The following is an 18,726-nucleotide window of genomic DNA, read 5'->3' as shown; positions in this document are numbered from 1 at the left end:
GTCCATGCTTTGCCTGGCACCGAGCCCGTGGGCTGCCTGCCCACGCTGTGCCAAGCTGGAGGAACCAAACGGAGCCACTGGGCTTTTGCACAGTTTATTTGACTGGAACAACCGCACAGGGCCCTGGTGCAGGGGCCCATGGGGAAGTCCTGAGGGTTTGCAGGGAAGTGAGGGAAGTGTGGGCACTCTGCGGTGAGGCCGTGCTTGCTGCACCAGCTCTGAGGCAAGAAGTGGCGATGTGCTGCCCCTGGCAGGGCTGGCGGGCAGTGGCAGAGTCCGGCCTGGGCCGCGTGGCAGGGTTTGCCAGGCGTGGGCTGCTTTCTGCCCTGAGGAGCCCCAGGAGTTGCTGTGCTGAGAGCCCGGGGCGAAAGCGGGCCTCGGTTCGTGGGGGAGGCCGGCCTGGGTTCTCTGGAGCTCGGGGGTGACAGCTTGCAGGGTGGGATTTCCCTCTGGACATGTCTCCAGGCTTGGAAACAGAGATCCTTTTGGTCCCAGGTCTGGCATCAGCTCCTTTCCTCCTCAGGCAGCTGTCCAGGGCTGCCTTCTGCTGCCCTGCATTTCTGAAAGAAAGAGGGAGGCCAGCGTCCCCTTCTCTGAAGAAAAACGAGGAGCAAGATGACCAGCACCTTATTGATGAAGAATCCTAGGAGGGCCCAAAGGGTGAAACTCCATAAGCTGTCAAGGAAACAGAATGGAAAGGGAGCAGATCAGCCCATGGAAGAGAAAAGGCCTTCACCCAGAAGGAGAGGCTGTCCTTCGTCCTTCCTTCTCAGTATCTGTTTCAACGACACAGCCAGTGGGACCGAGCACACCCTCAGCAAGGCTGCAGATGACACCAAGCTGGGTGGTGCAGTGCATACAGCAGAAGGAAGGGATGCCATCCAAAGGGACCTGGTCAGGCTGGAGGAGTGGGCCCACGTGAACCTGATGAGGTTCAACAAGTCCAGGTGCAAGATGCTGCACTTGGGTTGGGGCAATCCCGGACATGAGGACCGGCTGGGAGAAGAACTCACTGAGAGCAGCCCTGGGGAGAAGGACTTGGGGTTCAGGTGGGTGAAAAGCTCGACATAAGCCAGCAGTGAGCTTGCAGCCTGGAAGGCCAACTGCATCCTGGGCTGCATCACCAGAGGAGAGAATCATAGAATCATAGAATATCCTGAGTTGGAAGGGACCCTTAAGGATCATCAAGTCCAACTCTAGAGGGCAGCAGGGGACTGAGGGGATGCTTCCCCTCTGCTCTGCCCTGGTGAGGTCCCACCTAGAGTACTGCATCCAGGTCTGGGGCCCCCAGCACCAGAAGGATGTGGGGCTGTTAGAGTGGCTCAAGAGGAGGGCCACAAAGATGATCAAGGGGCTGGAGCAGCTGTCCTACAAGGACAGAGCTGGGGCTGTTCAACACACAGAAGTGAAGGCTCTGGGGTGACCTCATTGTGATTTTACATACTTAGAAGGAGGCTTATAAAAGGGATGGAGAGCACCTTTTGCTCAATCAGATAATGACAGGACAAGAGGGAATGGTTTGAAACAAAAAGAGGGGAGATTTCAATTAGAGGTTAGGAGGCAGCTCTTCACTCAGAGGGTGCTGAGGCACTGGAACAGCTTGCCCAGAGAGGTTCTGGATGCCCCATCCTTGGAGGTGTTCAGCATCAGGTTGGACAAGGCCCCAAGCAGCCTGATCTAGTGGGTGGCATCGCTGCCCATGGCAGGGAGGGTTAACAAGATGATCCTTAAGGTCCTTTCCAGCCCAAGTCATTCTATGATTCTGTGGGAGAATCTCTGTAGAAATGGGGTTTCAAATACACTTCCAAAAGTGGCCTCCTCTTCCCAAGACATATTCTAATTTGTCCCCTTCCACACTACAAGAACTTGAAAATATCCTTTCCTCACACAATATGGAAATAAGGAAAGGCAAAGAGTGCAGATAGTGACATTGACCATGGGGATTCATTGCCACATAGCAGTGAGGGAGGAGAGAAGGCAGTTCCCAGGAAGCTAGGACTTGATTTCATCTGTCCACTTCTCCCTTTGTAATTAGGCTCTTTCAGGAACTGGAAGAGGAGAGGTTGTCCACTGTAAGAACGCCTGTCCCACCCAGCTCCACTGTAAGCGGGAGTCTTTGCAATGCCCAGACTGCGTCCCCCAGGAAGACAGGACTGCCATGGACAGGACATCAGTAACGCTTGTCTGTGTTCAAGCAGATAGGTTTTTGGTGGTTTTTTTTTTTTTGTTGTTGTTTTTTTTGTTGTTTTTTTTTTTTGGCCTTACCCTGCTTGTGTGCTGTTGCCAGGAAGGTAATTTTGACTGGTGCCTGACAATGTTGTTGCAACTCGTCCTGCAATCACAAAGAAGAAGAGAAGAACAATTACTGGGCTGTTGTGCATCCCCCATCTGAACGTCCCTGCCATTGCTACCATGGGTGTAACTCCGGGCGTGCTGTGACAGAGAACACAGACGAGGCGCCCAGACTGCGACCTGTGTCTTCAGGAGCTCCCGGGAGCAGGCGAAGCAGCAGAAGGATGGAAAGGTGGGAGGGAGAAGCAAGGAGCTGCCAAGGAGCCCTGCTCCATGAACCCAGCCCAGGACGTGGCAGAAGAGCTGGAAGTGCAGGCAGAAAAGCTCCCTGGCAGAGATCTGCAGGTAGCAGGGAGGTGTTGAACAGCCCTGTGCAGAAGCAGACAGAAGCTTGTGCAGACAGAGAGACAGAAATGGAGAGAGGGTTGGGTTCTTGGTGGTGCGGCACAGGTCAGGAGGGAGAGCAAGCAAGGGAGGCGAGGCCAAAATCTGTCAGCAGGTACTCACGCTTGGCCACAGAGAGCCGGACCTCCATTATCGGGGTGAAATTAATGGTTGCGTTGGGCGTGTAGAATGCACACCAGTACACGGCAGAGTCCTGTGCCTGCAGCTTCTCCATGGTGATGGTGACGGTCCTATTCTGGGTGTCATCCTGGATCGAGGCTCTGCCTTCCTTGCCTTTGCTGATACCCCGTGTGTAAGTGGTATCTGTGCTCACCACGAGTTCACACCTGCCAGTCTGACCTACAGCTCGGCACCAGGCTTTTCTTTCGGAGCGGTAGCCCAGGGTATGGTATGGGCACTGCACAGAGAGACTGTCCAACTCCAGCTTGTGAAACTCTGCAGAACAACAAACCTGGTGTCTGACCCGCAATCTGGTGCACAAGGGGATCCATCTCCTGGCATGATCCGGGTACCTGGGTCAGGCTGTGGCCGTCAGCCCAAACAGGGCACTTTGGGCAGGGCCACGGGGAGCCGTGAGCCTCATGGCCAGGGGGGTCTGCAGGGCTCCTTCTCCCTGTGCTCTGCAAGCAGGGAAGGCGGCAAGCGAGGAGACGAGGGTGGGGGCTGATAGATGAGGTCAGGGGAAGCCGCTCGCTGTGTGCGGGAAGAGTATGGAGCAGGGCAGCAGTGACGTTGCCTCCTGACAGGACTGGAGTTTGCATGGGGAAAAGGTACTCACCCTTGAAAACATTCAGTGAGATCCTCTTCAGTAAAACATAGCTTTGACTGTAAGCACAGTAATATGTGCCTGAATCCTCTACCTGGAGGTCAGTCATGGTGATGGAAAAATTCTTGTGTATGGGGTCATCCTTTATGGTAAAGTGCCCCTGTCTGGCCCGGTATGTGTAGAAGTGTGTTCTTGTGCCGCTTCTTGCCACTTGAAGCTGACATCCTTGATCTGTCCAGCGGCACCAGGACTTCAGTTCCCGGTACTCATCCTCTGCTGTGTAATGACACAGCACAGAGAGGTTGCTTCCTTCGCGCTGGCTCAGCTTCTGAATTGTTTGGGCTTGGAGACCTGCGAATACCAGAAGTGGTGAGGGAGAGGGGAGCTGGTGCAGGGCTGTCGTGGGCTGTGAGCCTGGAGGAGCCAGGTGTGGGGTGCTCTGAAGTGGGGCTTGTCCTTCCCTTCCCTTCCCTTCCCTTCCCTTCCCTTCCCTTCCCTTCCCTTCCCTTCCCTTCCCTTCCCTTCCCTTCCCTTCCCTTCCCTTCCCTTCCCTTCCCTTCCCTTCCCTTCCCTTCCCTTCCCTTCCCTTCCCTTCCCTTCCCTTCCCTTCCCTTCCCTTCCCTTCCCTTCCCTTCCCTTCCCTTCCCTTCCCTTTCCCAGCCCCCAGGACAGCCGGTATCGGTATCGCTGTCCCACCACTGCAGGGCCCTGCAGGCAGCAGGACTGGGGACGGGTGTCCCATGGGAAGCCCCAGCCATGCCCAGCCCTCCTCGTACCTGGGAAGCAGAGCGGCAGCAGGAGGACGACTAGCAGCTCCATGGCCTCCCCAACGTGCCCCGTTGCAACGCGTCTGCCCAGTGAGCCCTCCTGCCTCCCACTGACGCCGCTGGAGGAAGTCCGTGAGGTCTCGCCTTTCCACGGAAGTCCTTCACCGTGTTTTGCAACAACACTGAATAACAAGAGCAGCTCAGGATTCATTTGGGGAAGTGGCAGGGAGCAGAACACGGCCCCTCCTGATGCCAGAGGCACATTGCTGCTCTCGCTTGGCCCCTGTCAACGGGGCACTCCTTTGGCCATTCCGAGGCTTGGGAGATGGGGCAGGTCCTTTGCTGTGGCCCTGCCCTTCCCTCTGTGCTCCCCAGGTGCCCCCTGCCCAGCCCCTTGCCCAAAGTCCCCTCAAGGCGTGGTGGCAGGGAGGCCAGGCTCTGTGCAGGGAGCCTCCTCTCCATGCCGTGCCTCCTGGGGCTCTCCTCCACCACAGCCAGTCCCCTCGTTGTCCATGCCATGCCCGGCACCGAGCCCGTGGGCTGCCTGCCCACGTTGTGCCAAGCTGGAGGAACCAAACGGAGCCACTGGGCTTTTGCACAGTTTATTGGACATGAGACAACCACACAGGGCCCTGGTTCAGGGCCCATGGGGAAGTCCTGAGGGTTTGCAGGGAAGTGAGGGAAGTGTGGGCGCTCTGTGGTGAGGCCGTGCTTACTGCACCAGCTCTGAGGCAAGAAGTGGCGATGTGCTGCCCCTGGCAGGGCTGACGGGCAGTGGCAGAGCCTGGCCTGGGCCGCGTGGCAGGGTTTGCCAGAAGTGGGCTGCTTTCTGTCCTGAGGAGCCCCAGGAGTTGCCGTGCTGAGAGCCCAGGGGGAAAGCGGGCCTCGGTTCGTGGGGGAGGCCGGCCTGGGTTCTCTGGAGCTCAGGGTAACAGCTTGCAGGTTGGGATTTCCCTCTGGACATATCTCCAGGCTTAGAAACAGAGATCCTTTTGGTCCCAGGTCTGGCGTCAGCTCCTTTCCTCCTCAGGCAGCTGTCCAGGGCTGCCTTCTGCTGTCCTGAGTTTCTGAAAGAAAGAGGGAGGCAGGCTCCTCAGTGACATCGGCCCATGGAGAGAAGCGTATGGAGGAGGGCTGCTCATCCTTTCTGGAGCATTAAGTGACCGCATCACACCTCTCGCTCCCCAGTTGGGAGCCGTGGACAAACAGCACGTGCAAGTGCCACCCTGGGTCTTCTCTGGAGCCCAGGTGTGCTTTTGCCATTGTGGGTGTGTGGTTACCTCTATTCTGCAGCATCCCCTTCTCTGAAGAAAAACGAGGAGCAAGATGACCAGCACCTTATTGATGAAGAATCCTAGGAGGGCCTGAAGGGTGAAGCTCCATAAGCTGTCAAGGAAACAGAAAGGAAAGGGAGCAGATCAGCCCATGGAAGAGAAAAGGTCTTCACCCAGAAGGAGAGGCTGTCCTTCATCCTTCCTTCTCAGTATCTGTATCAATGACACAGCCAATGGGACCGAGCACACCCTCAGCAAGGCTGCAGATGACACCAAGCTGGGTGGTGCAGTGCATACAGCAGAAGGAAGGGATGCCATCCAAAGGGACCTGGGCAAAAGTGGGCCCATGTGAACCTCATGAGGTTCAACAAGTCCAGGTGCACTTGGGCTGGGGCAATCCCAGACATGAAGACCGGCTGGGAGCAGAACTCACTGAGAGCAGCCCTGGGGAGAAGGACTTGGGGTTCAGGTGGGTGAAAAGCTCGACATGAGCCAGCAGTGAGCTTGCTGCCAGGAAGGCCAACTGCATCCTGGGCTGCATCACCAGAGGACAGGGCAGCAGGGGACAGAGGGGATGGTTCCCCTCTGCTTTGCCCTGGTGAGGTCCCACCTGGAGTGCTGCGTCCAGGTCTGGGGCCCCCAGCACCAGAAGGATATGGGGCTGTTAGAGTGGGTCAAGAGGAGGGCCACAAAGATAATCAAGGGGCTGGAGCAGCTGTCCTACAAGGACAGAGCTGGGGCTGTTCAGCACACAGAAGAGAAGGCTCTGGGGTGACCTCATTGTGGTTTTCAGTATTTAGAGGGGGCTTGTAAAAGGGATGGAGAGCACCTTTTGCTCAATCAGATAATGACAGCACAAGGGGGAACGGATTTAGATAAAAAGAGGGGAGATTTAAATTAGAGGTTAGGAGGCAGTTCTTCACTCAGAGGGTGCTGAGGCACTGGAACAGCTTGCCCAGAGAGGTTCTGGATGCCCCATCCTTGGAGGTGTTCAGCATCAGGTTGGACAAGGCCCTGAGCAACCTTATCTAGTGGATGGTGTCCCTGCCCATGGCAGGGAGGGTTAACAAGTTGATCCTTAAGGTCCTTTCAAGCCCAAGTCATTCTATGATTCTGTGGGAGAATCTCTGTAGAAATGGGGTTTCAAATACACTTCGAAAAGTGGCCTTCTCTTCCTAAGACATATTCTAGTTCGTCCCCTTCCATACTACAAGAACTTGAAAATATCCTTTCCTCACACACCATGGAAATAAGGAAAGGTAAAGAGTGCAGATTGTGACAGTGACCATGTGGATTCATTGCCACATGGCAATGAGTGAGGACAGAAGGCAGTTCCCAGGAAGCTAGGAGATGATTTCATCTGTCCACTTCTCCCTTTGTACTTAGGCTCTGGGCAGGAACTGGGAGAGGAGAGGTCGTTCACTGTAAGGACGCCTGTCCCACCCAGCTCCTCTGTAATCAGGAGTCTTTGCAATGCCCAGAGGCTGCCTCCCCCAGGAAGACAGGGCTGCCATGGACAGGACATCAGTAATGCTTGTCTGTGTTCGAGCTCAGAGGCTTTCTTTTGGCCTTACTGTGCTTGTGTGCTGTTGCCAGGAGGGTAATTTTGACTGGTTCCTGTAGTGACTGACAACGTTGTTGCAGCTGGTCCTGCAATCAAAAAGAAGAAGAGAAGAACAATTACTGGGCTGTTGTGCATCCCCCATCTGAACGTCCCTGCCATTGCTACCATGGGTATAACTCTATGCATGACGTGACAGAGAACACAGACGAGGTGCCCAGGCTGCGACCTGTGTCTTCGGGAGCTCCCGGGAGCAGGCGAAGCAGCAGAAGGATGGAAAGGTGGGAGGGAGAAGCAAGGAGCTGCCGAGGAGCCCTGCTCCATGAACCCAGCCCAGGACGTGGCAGAAGTGCTGGAAGTGCAGGCAGAAAAGCTCCCTGGCAGAGATCTGCAGGTAGCAGGGAGGTGTAGAACAGCCCTGTGCAGAAGCAGACAGAAGCTTGTGCAGACAGAGACAGAGATGGAGAGAGGGTCAGGTTCTCAGTGGTGGGGTACAGGTCAGGAGGGAGAGCAAGCAGGGGAGGCGAGGCCAAAATCTGCCAGCAGGTACTCACGCTTGGCCACAGAGAGCCGGACCTCCATTATCCGGGTGAATGGAATGGATGTGTGGGGCCTGTAGAGTGCACACCAGTACACGCCAGAGTCCTGTGCCTGCAGCTTCTCCATGGTGATGGTGACGGTCCTTTTCTGGGTGTCATCCTGGATTGAGGCTCTGCCTTTCTGGCCTTTGTTGATACTCCATGTGTAAGTGGTATCTGTGCTCACCACATGTTCACACCTGCCAGTCTGACCTGCATATCGGCACCAGGCTTTTCTTCCAGAGCTATAGCCCAGGTCACGGTACGGGCACTGCACAGAGAGACTGTCCAACTCCAGCTTGTGGAACTCTGCAGAATAACAAACCTGGTGTCTGACCCACAATCTGGGGCACGAGGGATCCATCTCCTGGCGGGATCCAGGCACCTGGGCCAGGCTGTGGCCGTCAGCCCGGGCAGGGCACTTTGGGCAGGGCTGCAGGGAGCTGTGCACCTCTAGGCCAGTGGGGTCTGCAGGGCTTCTTCACCCCGTGCTCTGTGAGCAGGGAAGGTGGAGAGTGAGGGGATGAGGGTGGGGGCTGATGGATGTGATTGGGGGAAGCCGCTCACTGTGTGCGGGAGGAGGATGGAGCGGGGCAGCAGTGATGTTGCCTCCTGACAGGACTGGAGTTTGCGTGAAGAAAAGGTACTCACCCTTGAAAACATTCAGCAAGATCCACTTCAGTGGAACATAGTCTTGCCAGCCTTTCCTATAAGCACAGAAATATGTGCCTGAATCCTCTACCCGGAGGTCAGTCATTGTGATGGAAAAATTCCTGTGTATGGGGTCATCCTGTATGGTAATGTACCCCTGGCTGGCCCGTTCTGTGTACGGCTCTGTTCTTGTGTCAATTATTGCCACTTCAAGCTGACATCCCTGATCTATCCAGCGGCACCAGGACTTCAGAACCTGGTACTCATGCTCTGCTGGGTAATGACACAGCACAGAGAGGTTGCTTCCTTCGCGCTGGCTCAGCTCCTCACGTGTTTGGGCTTGGAGACCTGCGAATACCAGAAGTGGTGAGGGAGAGGGGAGCTGGTGCAGGGCTGTCGTGGGCTGTGAGCCTGGAGGAGCCAGGTGTGGGGTGTTCTGAAGTGGGGCTTGTCCTTCCCTTCCCTTCCCTTCCCTTCCCTTCCCTTCCCTTCCCTTCCCTTCCCTTCCCTTCCCTTCCCTTCCCTTCCCTTCCCTTCCCTTCCCTTCCCTTCCCTTCCCTTCCCTTCCCTTCCCTTCCCTTCCCTTCCCTTCCCTTCCCTTCCCTTCCCTTCCCTTCCCTTCCCTTCCCCAGCCCCCAGGACAGCCGGGATCGCTATCGCTGTCCCACCACTGCAGGGCCCTGCAGGCAGCAGGACTGGGGACGGGTGTCCCATGGGAAGCCCCAGCCATGCCCAGCCCTCCTCGTACCTGGGAAGCAGAGCGGCAGCAGGAGGACGACTCGCAGCTCCATGGCCTCCCCAACGCGCCCCGTTGCAACGCGTCTGCCCGGTGAGCCCTCCTGCCTCCCACTGACGCCGCTGGAGGAAGTGCCTGAGGTCTTGCCTTCCCACGGAAGTCCTTCACCATGTTTTGCAAGGCCACCGAATAACAAGAGCAGCTCAGGGTGCGTTAGGGGAAGTGGCCGAGAGCAGAGCACAGCCCATCCTGACGCCAGGGGCACATTGCTGCTCTCCCTTGGCCATTGTCACGCTCTGCCCTCATGCCAGTGGCAACAGGGCACTCCTTTGGCCTTGCCAAGGCATGAGAGATGGGGCAGGTCCTTTGCTGTGGCCCTGCCCTTCCCTCTGTGCTCCCCAGGTGCCCCCTGCCCAGGCCCTTGCCCAAAGTCCCCTCAAGGTGTGATGGCAGAGAGGCCGCGGCTCTGTGGGCAACCTCGTGGGTTTCTCTTTCCACATGTGGTGAAATAGCAGCATTCCTTTTCTTTTCTGTCTGCCACTTTCTATGTCAAGATTTTTTTTCCTTGCCCTATAATGTTACAGCATCTTAGTGTCTTTTTATTATTATTATGATTTATTTATTTTTATTTTTTTTGTTTGTTTGTGAAGAACTTTGGCACGTAGTTTTGCAACTGTGAGATAAGCTAGGTTATCTTTTTCCGCTCTTACTCACTTGCTTTGCTGATAAAGAAAGGGGGTTCTTTTGTCACTTAGGGCAAAAGTGGACATGGCCTGGCAGAATCTGTCCTTTTCTACCCTTTGGTGCTCAGACTGGCCCATGCTGCCCCTTTTACCTGGCAGTGAGGGACAGCTCACCTGTTTTGTTTTATTTGTTCCTCATTACTGACAGCTGTTTCAGTGGAGTTAAAGGAGTCTTCAGAAAAGCAGTAGTAAAAGATGTTTGCTGTTTCACCTCCAAGTAAAATGCATTCGGAGGAAAGACTGACCTTGTTGGTGACAGGAAACAAAGTGGAACTGTGTGGACAGTCAAGTGTGCAGCTGCTGAGGTGGCGTACTGACAGCGAGGTCTCTATAGGCATGGCTGAAGTGATTTTGAGTACAGGGGAAATAGTGGAAATATTGAAATAAGCCATACAAAGCAACTCCTGGCATGGCTGACACTCAGTTGGGTGTGAAAATGGACAGCTAACCATGGCCTCCTGGCTCTGCATGTCCTTTTGATTCCCAGTATGATTCAGGAACTGGAGATGATATGGCGAGGGAGCTGGGGTTCACAAGCAGCTGAATAGATAAGATGAACTATGGAGTATAGAGAGGAGAAAATGGGTGGAGGAGGTGGGGCACGAAGTGAATTCCTCTGCTAGGAAAGCGAGGAGAAAGGAGTTTCTCCAATTAAAAAAAAAAAATGCATTCACTTATGAAAACAGCCAGCTTAATTTCCTTTATTTGGGAGAGCTGAGAATGATCACAAATGAAAATGATCGCTAGTATTCTCCACTGTCTTGTACTGTGACACTGTGATCTTTTTGATGGTGATGTTGAGAACTCCCTTCTAGATGTTATCATTTATGGTGTATCTTTCTTTTTCAGTGTTATTCTCAGAGGCGCTGGTCATCTTTTCTGTACTGACCAGGACACTCGGCAGAGACAGTCTCCATCTCCCTGGTTGCATATCCTTGGGTTTCTGGATAAGGTCAAACTGGTTAGTAGTGTCCAGGTAAAACATCCAATTGCACCGGTTTCCCACTATTAGAATAAGCACAATATTGTAAGCCAGTTCACAGACACTTTAGCTATGGGAGGGTCGAATTGACCTGGGATACTAAGTAAAAGAAATTCCAAATATTTTGGTCTCTTACAAAATTTAGAATAATAAAACTAAAACTATGCCTCCAAATAAATCAAAGCATATTGCAACAGAAACCTGTGGAGTCTGTACTCTGAGTTAGACAGCTAAGTTGGTGATCAGAGATAAACAGCCAAGACAGAGAAAGATCTGGGTCACCTTATATATAGAAATGACTAAAACAACTTTTTGGAAAGGAAAGGAAAGGACAGGGATGATAATGCAGGAGTGTATAAAATTGGGAATAGCATGGAAAGAGCACAGGAGCAATAATTCATTGTCTTACAAGAAGCAAGTCACTAGCTAGAATACAAGGAAAAAAGGAAATTTTCCATGCATGCATGTATGCATAAAGTGTGGAGCTCACTGCCACAGGATGTTCACGTACCAAAAGTTTTTATGTGCTAGCAGAACAAATGGAAGAATTAAAGAGATAAAAGAATTTAGTCATTGCTCTTATAATAAAAATGCCCTCTGCAGGGAATTGCTGCAGGCTAGGAGAGTATTCTGGACAACTGTTTCTTCATGCCTCTCTGTTTTTATACTCTTTCTTAACTAATTATCTGCTTTAGCCACTGTTGGAGACCTTTGATCTGACCTACTATGGCTATTGTGATTCCTAAATAACCTGGGAGAGAGTACTACAAACCACTGAAAAGCAGAAAGAAATGAGGTAGAAATCTACAAAATGCCCCGCATTTTCCTCAGAAAGAAATAATCACTCTTAGAAACAGACAGCTTAATCTCAGTTATTCAGGAAAAAATGAGAATGTGCATAGTGTGGACACCAGCACAATACCGAGTCCTGAACCTGCAGCTCCTGCATTGTGACAGTGATCATCTCCTTCTGGGTGTCATCAAGCACCGTGCTTCTCTCTGTACAAACCTTGTTGAGATATGATGATAGACGGTAACCAGTGATGACTAAGGTATCATATTCATCTCTGTCTTTCCTTCGGCACCAGGCTCTCCTCACATCGCTGTAGTTCTGGATGTTACAGGGACGTATGACAGAGGGTGGTACTGGACCACTGCAAAGCATATGAAGCACAGTATAAATCCTGGCTAAGAGACACGATGACACACATCTTCCACAAACTACATGCCCACTATGGGATAAAGTCTTCACAGGTGAAATCCTGTCCCTGATTTCAGCCATGTCCCAGCAGAACTAAAGGGAATGGCCTCAAGATGCAACAGAGGAAGTTCAGTTGGGAAATGAGGAGACATTTCTTCTCAGAAAGAGTGGTCAGGTGTTGGGACGGGTTGCCCAGGGAGGTGGTGGAGTCACCGTCCCTGGGGGTGTTCAAGGAGAGGTTGTGCCTGGCGCTTAGGGATGTGGTTTAGTGGGTGATAGTGGTGGTAGGGGGGTGGTTGGACCAGATGACCTTGGAGGTCTTTTCCAACCCTAATGATTCTGTGATTCTTTTCCCACATCGTCCTGAGTTCTGAGAAGAAGAAGCTGCTGGATTTAGGTGCAGCAGCAGTTTTTTGATAGAAGGACTCCACCTCTCCTTTCCTGTTACCACCACAGCAGAGCAGGGAGAAGCATATCAATGTTCACACCTGAGTGGCTTCAGCACATTAGCAAATGTGTTAATATAAAACTCCTGCTAGGGAGAAGTTTTTCACTTTTTCTGACTGTGGAAGAATCTAGCAAGCTAGCAATTGCTGGGTAAATTCTTAGGTCCCCTTATCTTGAGGGGTGTTGTTGGTGAGAGAAAAAAAAATAAATCCTGCAAGAAATTTTGAAAGAATGTAAAATTGAGGTAAGTCTTACAATAACTTGACCTTTTTTCATAGAAGTGGAGACAAATGAGACTAATGCAACTTTTTTTTTTGTTATTTTTTTTTCTGCTTAAGAGCATGTGCCTGTTCTTGAAGAGGAAACTGCACCCTGTGTGACTTGGCTCCTGGGCCTGGAGAAGCCAGAATCTCTATGTAATAGGAACTGGAGTTGACCCTCTTCCTTTCCCAGCAGGGCAGGGAAATTCTCTGTCTGAAGAGAAACTTGGTTTTGTGGTTAAACTTTCAGGAACTTCTTCTTCTAATGCTGGAATACTATGCGTTGTACAGGATCTTAGATAAATGCAGGAGAAAAATTCTACCCAGGATCCCTTTGCCTCTCCTCCTGCTGCATCCCTTCCTTACCTAGAAAAGAGAAGAGCAGAAGCAGGAGGAATCATAACTCTGTGCCTGGCTGGAGCCGAGAGAGAGGGCAGTGCTGAAGGCAGATCAGAGCAATAGCAGTTACCTTCTCTCTGAACCCTCCTATCCCACACTGGCATTGTTAGAGGAAGTGACTGAGCTTTGTGGCTTACTACTTGGCTCAGCACAGAAATCTTTCACTACAGTTTAACAACCAAATTCATACTTGAGTAATTTAATTGTCTTCTGAACTGGCTAAATCCTATTGATAAGGACATCGAGGTGTTAGAATTCAAGGACAAGCTGTTGTCTTTGAGAGACCCCTGGGACAGCCTCAGAAAGAATGCTGACACTTGCACTAGCAACATCATTAAAGTCAGCCGGTCCTTGGCCTCAGAATTATAGAGTAGTTCAGTTGGAAGGAGTCTATGATGCTCATCAAGTCCAACTGCCTGAGGACTTCAGGGCTACTCAAAAGTTAAAGCATATTATTGAGGACATCATCCAAAATGCCTCTTGAACGTCACCCGGCGTGGGCAGCCACTACCTCTCTAGAAAGCCTGTTCCAGTGTCTGACCACCCTCACAATAAAGAAATTTTTATTATTGTCTGGTCTGAACCTCCTCTGGCACAGCTTTGTGTTGTTCCCATGTGTCCTGTCATCAGTTAATGGGGAGAAGGGACCGTTACCTCCGTGTTCCTTCCTCAGGAAGGTGCAGAGAGCAATGAGGCTGCCTTTGAGCCTTCTCTTCTCCAGACCGGACAACCCAAGTGTCTTCAGCCCTGGTGCTCCGCAGCCTTGGCTTCAACCCTGTGGAGGTATGGGGAGGAGGAAGATGTGGTGGGTGCAGTGCAGCCTGTGTTTGTGCAGCCACTGGACAGAGCTAATAGAGGGAATTCAGCTCTTCCACAGCCACCTCTGCCTCGGGTGGCTGCCTTGGGAAGCACAAGCAGTGGCAGGGTTTACTTGTCTTGTACTTACTCTCATTCTAGCTGTTGCAGGGACAGAGCAGAGGGACAGTCCTGCTGCTGCTCCCCAGACGTCTTGTGCTTGCCACGGTGGGAACATTGCTCCAGTTGGTGTGGCCTGGCAGATTCCCTCCCCTTGAAATCACCGTGCCTTTCTCTGCCCTTCAAGACAGTGACAAAAACAAAATAAAGTGGCAGTAAATTCCTCTGCCTTCCCACCACCATCAGATGTGCTCACAGTGGTCTCCCCTGGGCCAGTACCTGCCTGCCTTGCTCTACCAGAGCAGTGCAGAGAGACTGTACTGACACCCTGGCTGCAAATAACTTCTAATTATATGAATAAGCAGCTTATTAACAATACGTTTTGGCTAATCATTTTGTGCTAGATATCTCCGCATTGTCTTTTCCCCAAATCCCTCTCTCATCAGGCACTTGATGCTCAGTAACAAGAAGGAGGAATGCACTGGTTCTCTTATGAACGAATCCCAAGAGCCTGCAATTAGTTCAGTTTCTGCAACTGGTTGCCTGCAAAGTGAGCCAAGAACTGTGCCGCAGTGCTGCAAGAAAGGCTGAGGCACTGCATCCACGTTTACCATGCCTAGTGGAGGTCCTGCCTTGGAGCAGAGGAGCTCTCAGGGGCAGGACAGGTCGTGAGATGTCTGTGCAGGACCCAGCATGCTGGGAGCTGCAAAGAAGCAATGATGGTGGTCCTCTTGCTGTGCCTCTGACAGAGGATCAGTATGGATTTTAATTACAGCAGTGCAGAAAAGGATGCGGATGGGATCTCAGGAGGTCACTTAATCCACCCCAATGATACACAGTAGGATCACCTCCTCCTGTGCTGTGTCTGAGGATCTGTTTAACCAGTCCAGGCTGCAGCATTCTCCTGGTGACCTGTTCAGTGCTGCACCATCCTGACGTGAAAGCTTTCCCTCCCACCTGAGCCTCCCTGCTATTAAACGCCTCTCTCCTTTCTGTGACACGGAGAACAGATGCTTCCCTTTCTCCTGTTTTGCAGGCTCCTGCACAGCCTTTCCACCCCAGACTAACCATCCCCAATCCTTTTAATTTCCCCTCCGTGTTTCTGACAGCTTGAATCCTTTTACCTCTCCAAACTAAATCATCAATCCGCCTCTCTGCCGACGTACTGAACATCCCCAAAGCCCCCTGAACTTTCCTCCGAGCTTGCGCATCCCCTCGGGGATGCAGCCTTGCGCTTCTCTCCCCTTCCACAGAAACTCTCCCTCCTCTCTGCCCTTCCTCATGGCCACAAAACCCCGGAGTCGCCTCCTAGGGGCTGCGACCACCGCCTCGGTGTCCCCGCCATAGGACCGCTAGGGGGCAGAGGGGGACCGCGAATGGGGCCGGCCCGAGGGGGGGGGGGCTCCGAGGGGCGCCAGCTTCATGGAGCTCTGGATTTTGGGGGCCTCGTTGGTTCTTTCCCCGTGGCCGGAGTGAAAATGCAATGCTCTGATCAGCCCATGGGGCAGGAGCTGGGGGTGCGATGTCAGGGTGCTTCGCCCCACAGGGCTGGTGGGGGTCTCCTGGGCGGTGGGACGTGGCCTGGTGTGGCAGTTTGGCACGCTGCACAGCTTCCCCTGGCGCTGAGATCATAGAATCATAGGATATCCCGAGATGGAAGGGACCCACAAGGATCATTGAGTCCAGCTCCTGGCATCGCACAGGTCTACCCAAAAAATCAGACCGTATGACTAAAAGCACAGTGCAAACACAGCTTAGACTCCGACAGGCTCAGCGCAGTGACTCTGTCCCTGGGGAGCCTGTTCCAGTGTGCGACAACCCTCTCGGTGAAGAACCTCTTCCCGATATCCAGCCTGAACCTCCCCTCTCACAGCTTGACACCATTCCCTCGGGTCCTAACGCTGCAGGTGTCTGCACGAGGCCACTTTGTGCATGCTGCAGAATCCCTTAAGAGAAGCTGCACAACTGCAGCGTGCCCAAAGAGATCAGCCAAAGACCCCACTTCCCAAAACTGTAAGCAGGCTGCAGCCCTAAGGCCTTTTCTGCCAGACAGTGGAGCCTGCCGGGGGACACCACCGTCAGATGCGTCTTCAGCGGGGAAACACAACCGCGCGCCTCATCCTCATCCAGGCCTGGTGCTCTGCAGGAGGTGCAAGGCAGTGGAAATTGATGCTCGGTAATCCTGGCTGAAAGGATAGCGCCGGGATAAGGGAGGAGACGGGGGCTTGTCTTATATCAGGGTGGTGGGAGGTGGCCGGGGGAAACGGGAACGGTAGCGAGGAGCCGGGGGCTGCGGGGTGTGCGGGACCGGCACTCGGCACGCAGGACATGGGCCATGGGCTCGGCGCGGCTCTAAAGGAGAAGAGGCCCCACAGCAGCAGCTTAGCGAGAGGCCTGGTGTTTGGTCTGTTCCACATCAATGGGGCGTCCAGCTGTGGCTGAGGATGAAAGCAAGCGAGAGAGAGAGGATTAAAGGCTCCCAGGGTCTCCTCTAACCCGCCTAAGACTCGCTGAGAGGGCAGCGCGCGGCTTCAGGAAGGTTTCTTCATATGGAAAATATTATGTGAGGGAGAGAAAGCGAGGGGGAAGGGAAGAGGGAGACTTCTGTCCAGGGAGAGAGCTGATGTGGGGGGGGATCTGGTCACAAAAAACATGTTGGAGCCTCAGACCCAGCCCAAGGAGGAAGCCCAGAGCCCCAGCACACCTCGGGGTGCGGCAGGGCACAAGCGATGGGTTTGGGAGGTTTGGGGAGAGTGAGACCCGAATGCGGTGAGGGCAGACGGCAGCAGAGAAAGAAAAGGATGAAAGGAGAGGTAAAGAGGAGCCGGGGAGGGGAGAGGAGCCCGGCAAAAGGGAGGAGAAAGGGGAGAAATGAACGGGGAGGTGGTGAAAGGTGGAATGAGGGACACGGAGGAGAGCGAGAGGTGGTGAAAGGCCGGCTGTCTGCTCCATTGTGTTATTAACCAGGTCGCCAGGTGGAAGCGCCCCGCACGCAGCCCTCCTGGCCCGTTTCCTACCCCCGGCCAAACTTCTCCCAGGAATGCCTGTGATGGGGAACAAATTGCTAACAGAAGTGAGACATTTTGCACCAAACGCAAGCAAGTTTCCAGTGAAAGGTTTCCTGTCAGCGGGTCGGGACTGTAGGGTGTGGAGCCTTTCTGCCTGCTCTGGCAGAATAATCCCGCGAGTTAACACGAAGCATTGGTTATAGCGCAGGATAAAGGACCCGAGGCTGGGCTTTCCTGCCTTCTGTTTTGGCTGCTGCCGTTTGGCTGCTTTCATTCACCGTTATTTTCTGCTTCGCCCGTGTGTGGCATTCTCGGCGTCATTAGCTGCTCCTCCGCTCTCCCTGGCCACCCCCCACCGGTGAGATCTCCCGAGAATTCACAGGCTTCCACTCTACTTTCCTCCTTGATTTATACTGTTGAACTGAATGACCTTCCCTGACCTCATTTTCATGACAGTGTGAGCACACACAGCAGCACTCGGCGAATGGCAACGCTACTCCCTCCCTTGCAGTCCTGCCCTCTGAGCTGCAAAGACACCAACCCTCCCGTTTGCATGTGGGGTAGGTTTTGGTGTCTGCTTGTGGCTGCCCCATTGCCTGAACCTGCAGCTCTTACACCGTGGAGCCCAGAGATGTGGAAGGTGCTGGTCTACATATCTTTGTACGGATAACATTTAGCTGAGCTGCTGGGCATGTGAAAGCAGCATGCAGGAAAACAACTCCTGGGTATTTTGCACTGTTTTGACATCCAGAACTTTGCCCTCCTCCATCACCTACGTGTCGAGGGAGCCCACAGATACGTGGCGCCTCCCCGTGAGAAATGCACACCAATAATGTCTCTCTGTCCGGGTTTCTGTGTTCTTGGTCATCGCTGCAGTAGCTGAAAAATTGCCAGGTGGGCCAGACAACCCAAAACCCAGACCTGAGAAATGTGCGTTGACTCCCTGGTATGGCCACGCTTGTAAGGTGAGGGAATTTCTATTGCCACAAGTATTTTGGTGCCCTGTGGCTCCTGATTAGATTTTAACAGGAGAGAGAAGAGATCACTTCTCCCTAGAAAACGCACCTGAGTCTCTGCTCCTGGTTTTCAGGAAGTTTGCCTGAACTTCCCGAGTGTGAAAGCAGCAGAGAACTGAAAAGTGCTGCTGGGTTTTGGCACAGCACGGCAGCTACGAGCCAGTTTGCCATACCCCGGCTGTACCCCACCCAGCTTCCACTCCGACCTCCCAAAGCTGACCGTCTTCCACCCTCTTTCTAAATAGTTGGCAAAGCAGCCTTGCCCCCTTCCCCAGCACAGCGGTACATAAATCCCTTTGTCCCTTAGCCTGGAAATCTGCCTTCCTGTCCCTCCCTTCCCTGCCTTCCTGGGAAGTCAATGTGGATACGGTGCTGCCGGCTTGCCTGTCTGAGCTGCTTAGTTAAGAATAATAAACAAACTCCTAAATGGAAGGATATTCTTTAAACCTGCCTTGTGCTGCCTGCCAGGGAATGCAGGCAGCAGAGCCCACCTCCTGTCCCCCTCCAGCCCTAGCTCCAGGCTCTCCTGAAACCTGATCTCCTTTGCTTTGGAGCTGCACCATGGCCTCTGTGTGCACCTTCCCCCCTGACCCTGTCTGGATTCTCCTGTCCTTTTCCTGACACACACCCAACAAGCACATGCTCGGCGCTCAGACACACAGAACACAGGGGCACACGGTGACACCGCCACATCTGGGCTACGAGACGCGGCGGTGCACAGTGCC

General features: G+C 53.2%; 2 protein-coding genes and 1 long non-coding RNA gene across 7 annotated transcripts; 1 reads left to right on the top strand and 2 right to left on the bottom strand.

The window, feature by feature from the left end:
* Positions 1-78: 78 nt before the first annotated feature.
* Positions 79-4,699, bottom strand: LOC139999600 (uncharacterized). Of its 3 annotated transcripts, none has more exons than XM_072028289.1 (5): positions 4,240-4,699; positions 3,476-3,814; positions 2,800-3,132; positions 2,266-2,332; positions 79-560 (listed from the first exon to the last, which is right to left on the bottom strand). In XM_072028289.1, exons 1-5 carry the CDS (start codon positions 4,439-4,441, stop codon positions 95-97), a joined length of 1,407 nt encoding a protein of 468 aa, XP_071884390.1. In that variant the 5' UTR covers positions 4,442-4,699; the 3' UTR covers positions 79-94. The 3 variants fall into 3 exon arrangements, with proteins under 3 accessions (XP_071884390.1, XP_071884392.1, XP_071884391.1); XM_072028290.1 differs by having other exon boundaries at positions 356-675; XM_072028291.1 differs by lacking the exon at positions 2,800-3,132.
* A 117-nt stretch (positions 4,700-4,816) lies between these two features.
* On the bottom strand, positions 4,817-9,318 carry LOC113839922 (polymeric immunoglobulin receptor-like). Its single transcript, XM_027444863.3, has 6 exons — positions 9,043-9,318; positions 8,295-8,642; positions 7,620-7,952; positions 7,079-7,154; positions 5,511-5,616; positions 4,817-5,297 (listed from the first exon to the last, which is right to left on the bottom strand). Exons 1-6 carry the CDS (start codon positions 9,083-9,085, stop codon positions 5,241-5,243), a joined length of 963 nt encoding a protein of 320 aa, XP_027300664.3. The 5' UTR covers positions 9,086-9,318; the 3' UTR covers positions 4,817-5,240.
* Positions 9,319-9,912: 594 nt separating this feature from the next.
* On the top strand, positions 9,913-15,147 carry LOC139999602 (uncharacterized). 3 transcript variants are annotated; one of them, XR_011805062.1, is made up of 4 exons: positions 9,913-10,078; positions 10,623-10,749; positions 12,742-13,845; positions 14,020-15,147. It is a non-coding gene; the product is annotated as an uncharacterized lncRNA (long non-coding RNA). The 3 variants fall into 3 exon arrangements; XR_011805061.1 differs by having other exon boundaries at positions 9,924-10,078; positions 10,623-10,734; positions 12,742-15,147; XR_011805060.1 differs by having other exon boundaries at positions 9,924-10,078; positions 12,742-15,147.
* The last annotated feature ends 3,579 nt before the right edge of the window (positions 15,148-18,726 follow it).

Source organism: Anas platyrhynchos, chromosome 27 (assembly GCF_047663525.1).
Source record: "Anas platyrhynchos isolate ZD024472 breed Pekin duck chromosome 27, IASCAAS_PekinDuck_T2T, whole genome shotgun sequence".
In the NCBI taxonomy this organism is placed as follows: domain Eukaryota; kingdom Metazoa; phylum Chordata; class Aves; order Anseriformes; family Anatidae; genus Anas; species Anas platyrhynchos.
Note: the sequence above shows the minus strand (reverse complement) of the source record. Positions and strands in the feature narration are given on the sequence as shown.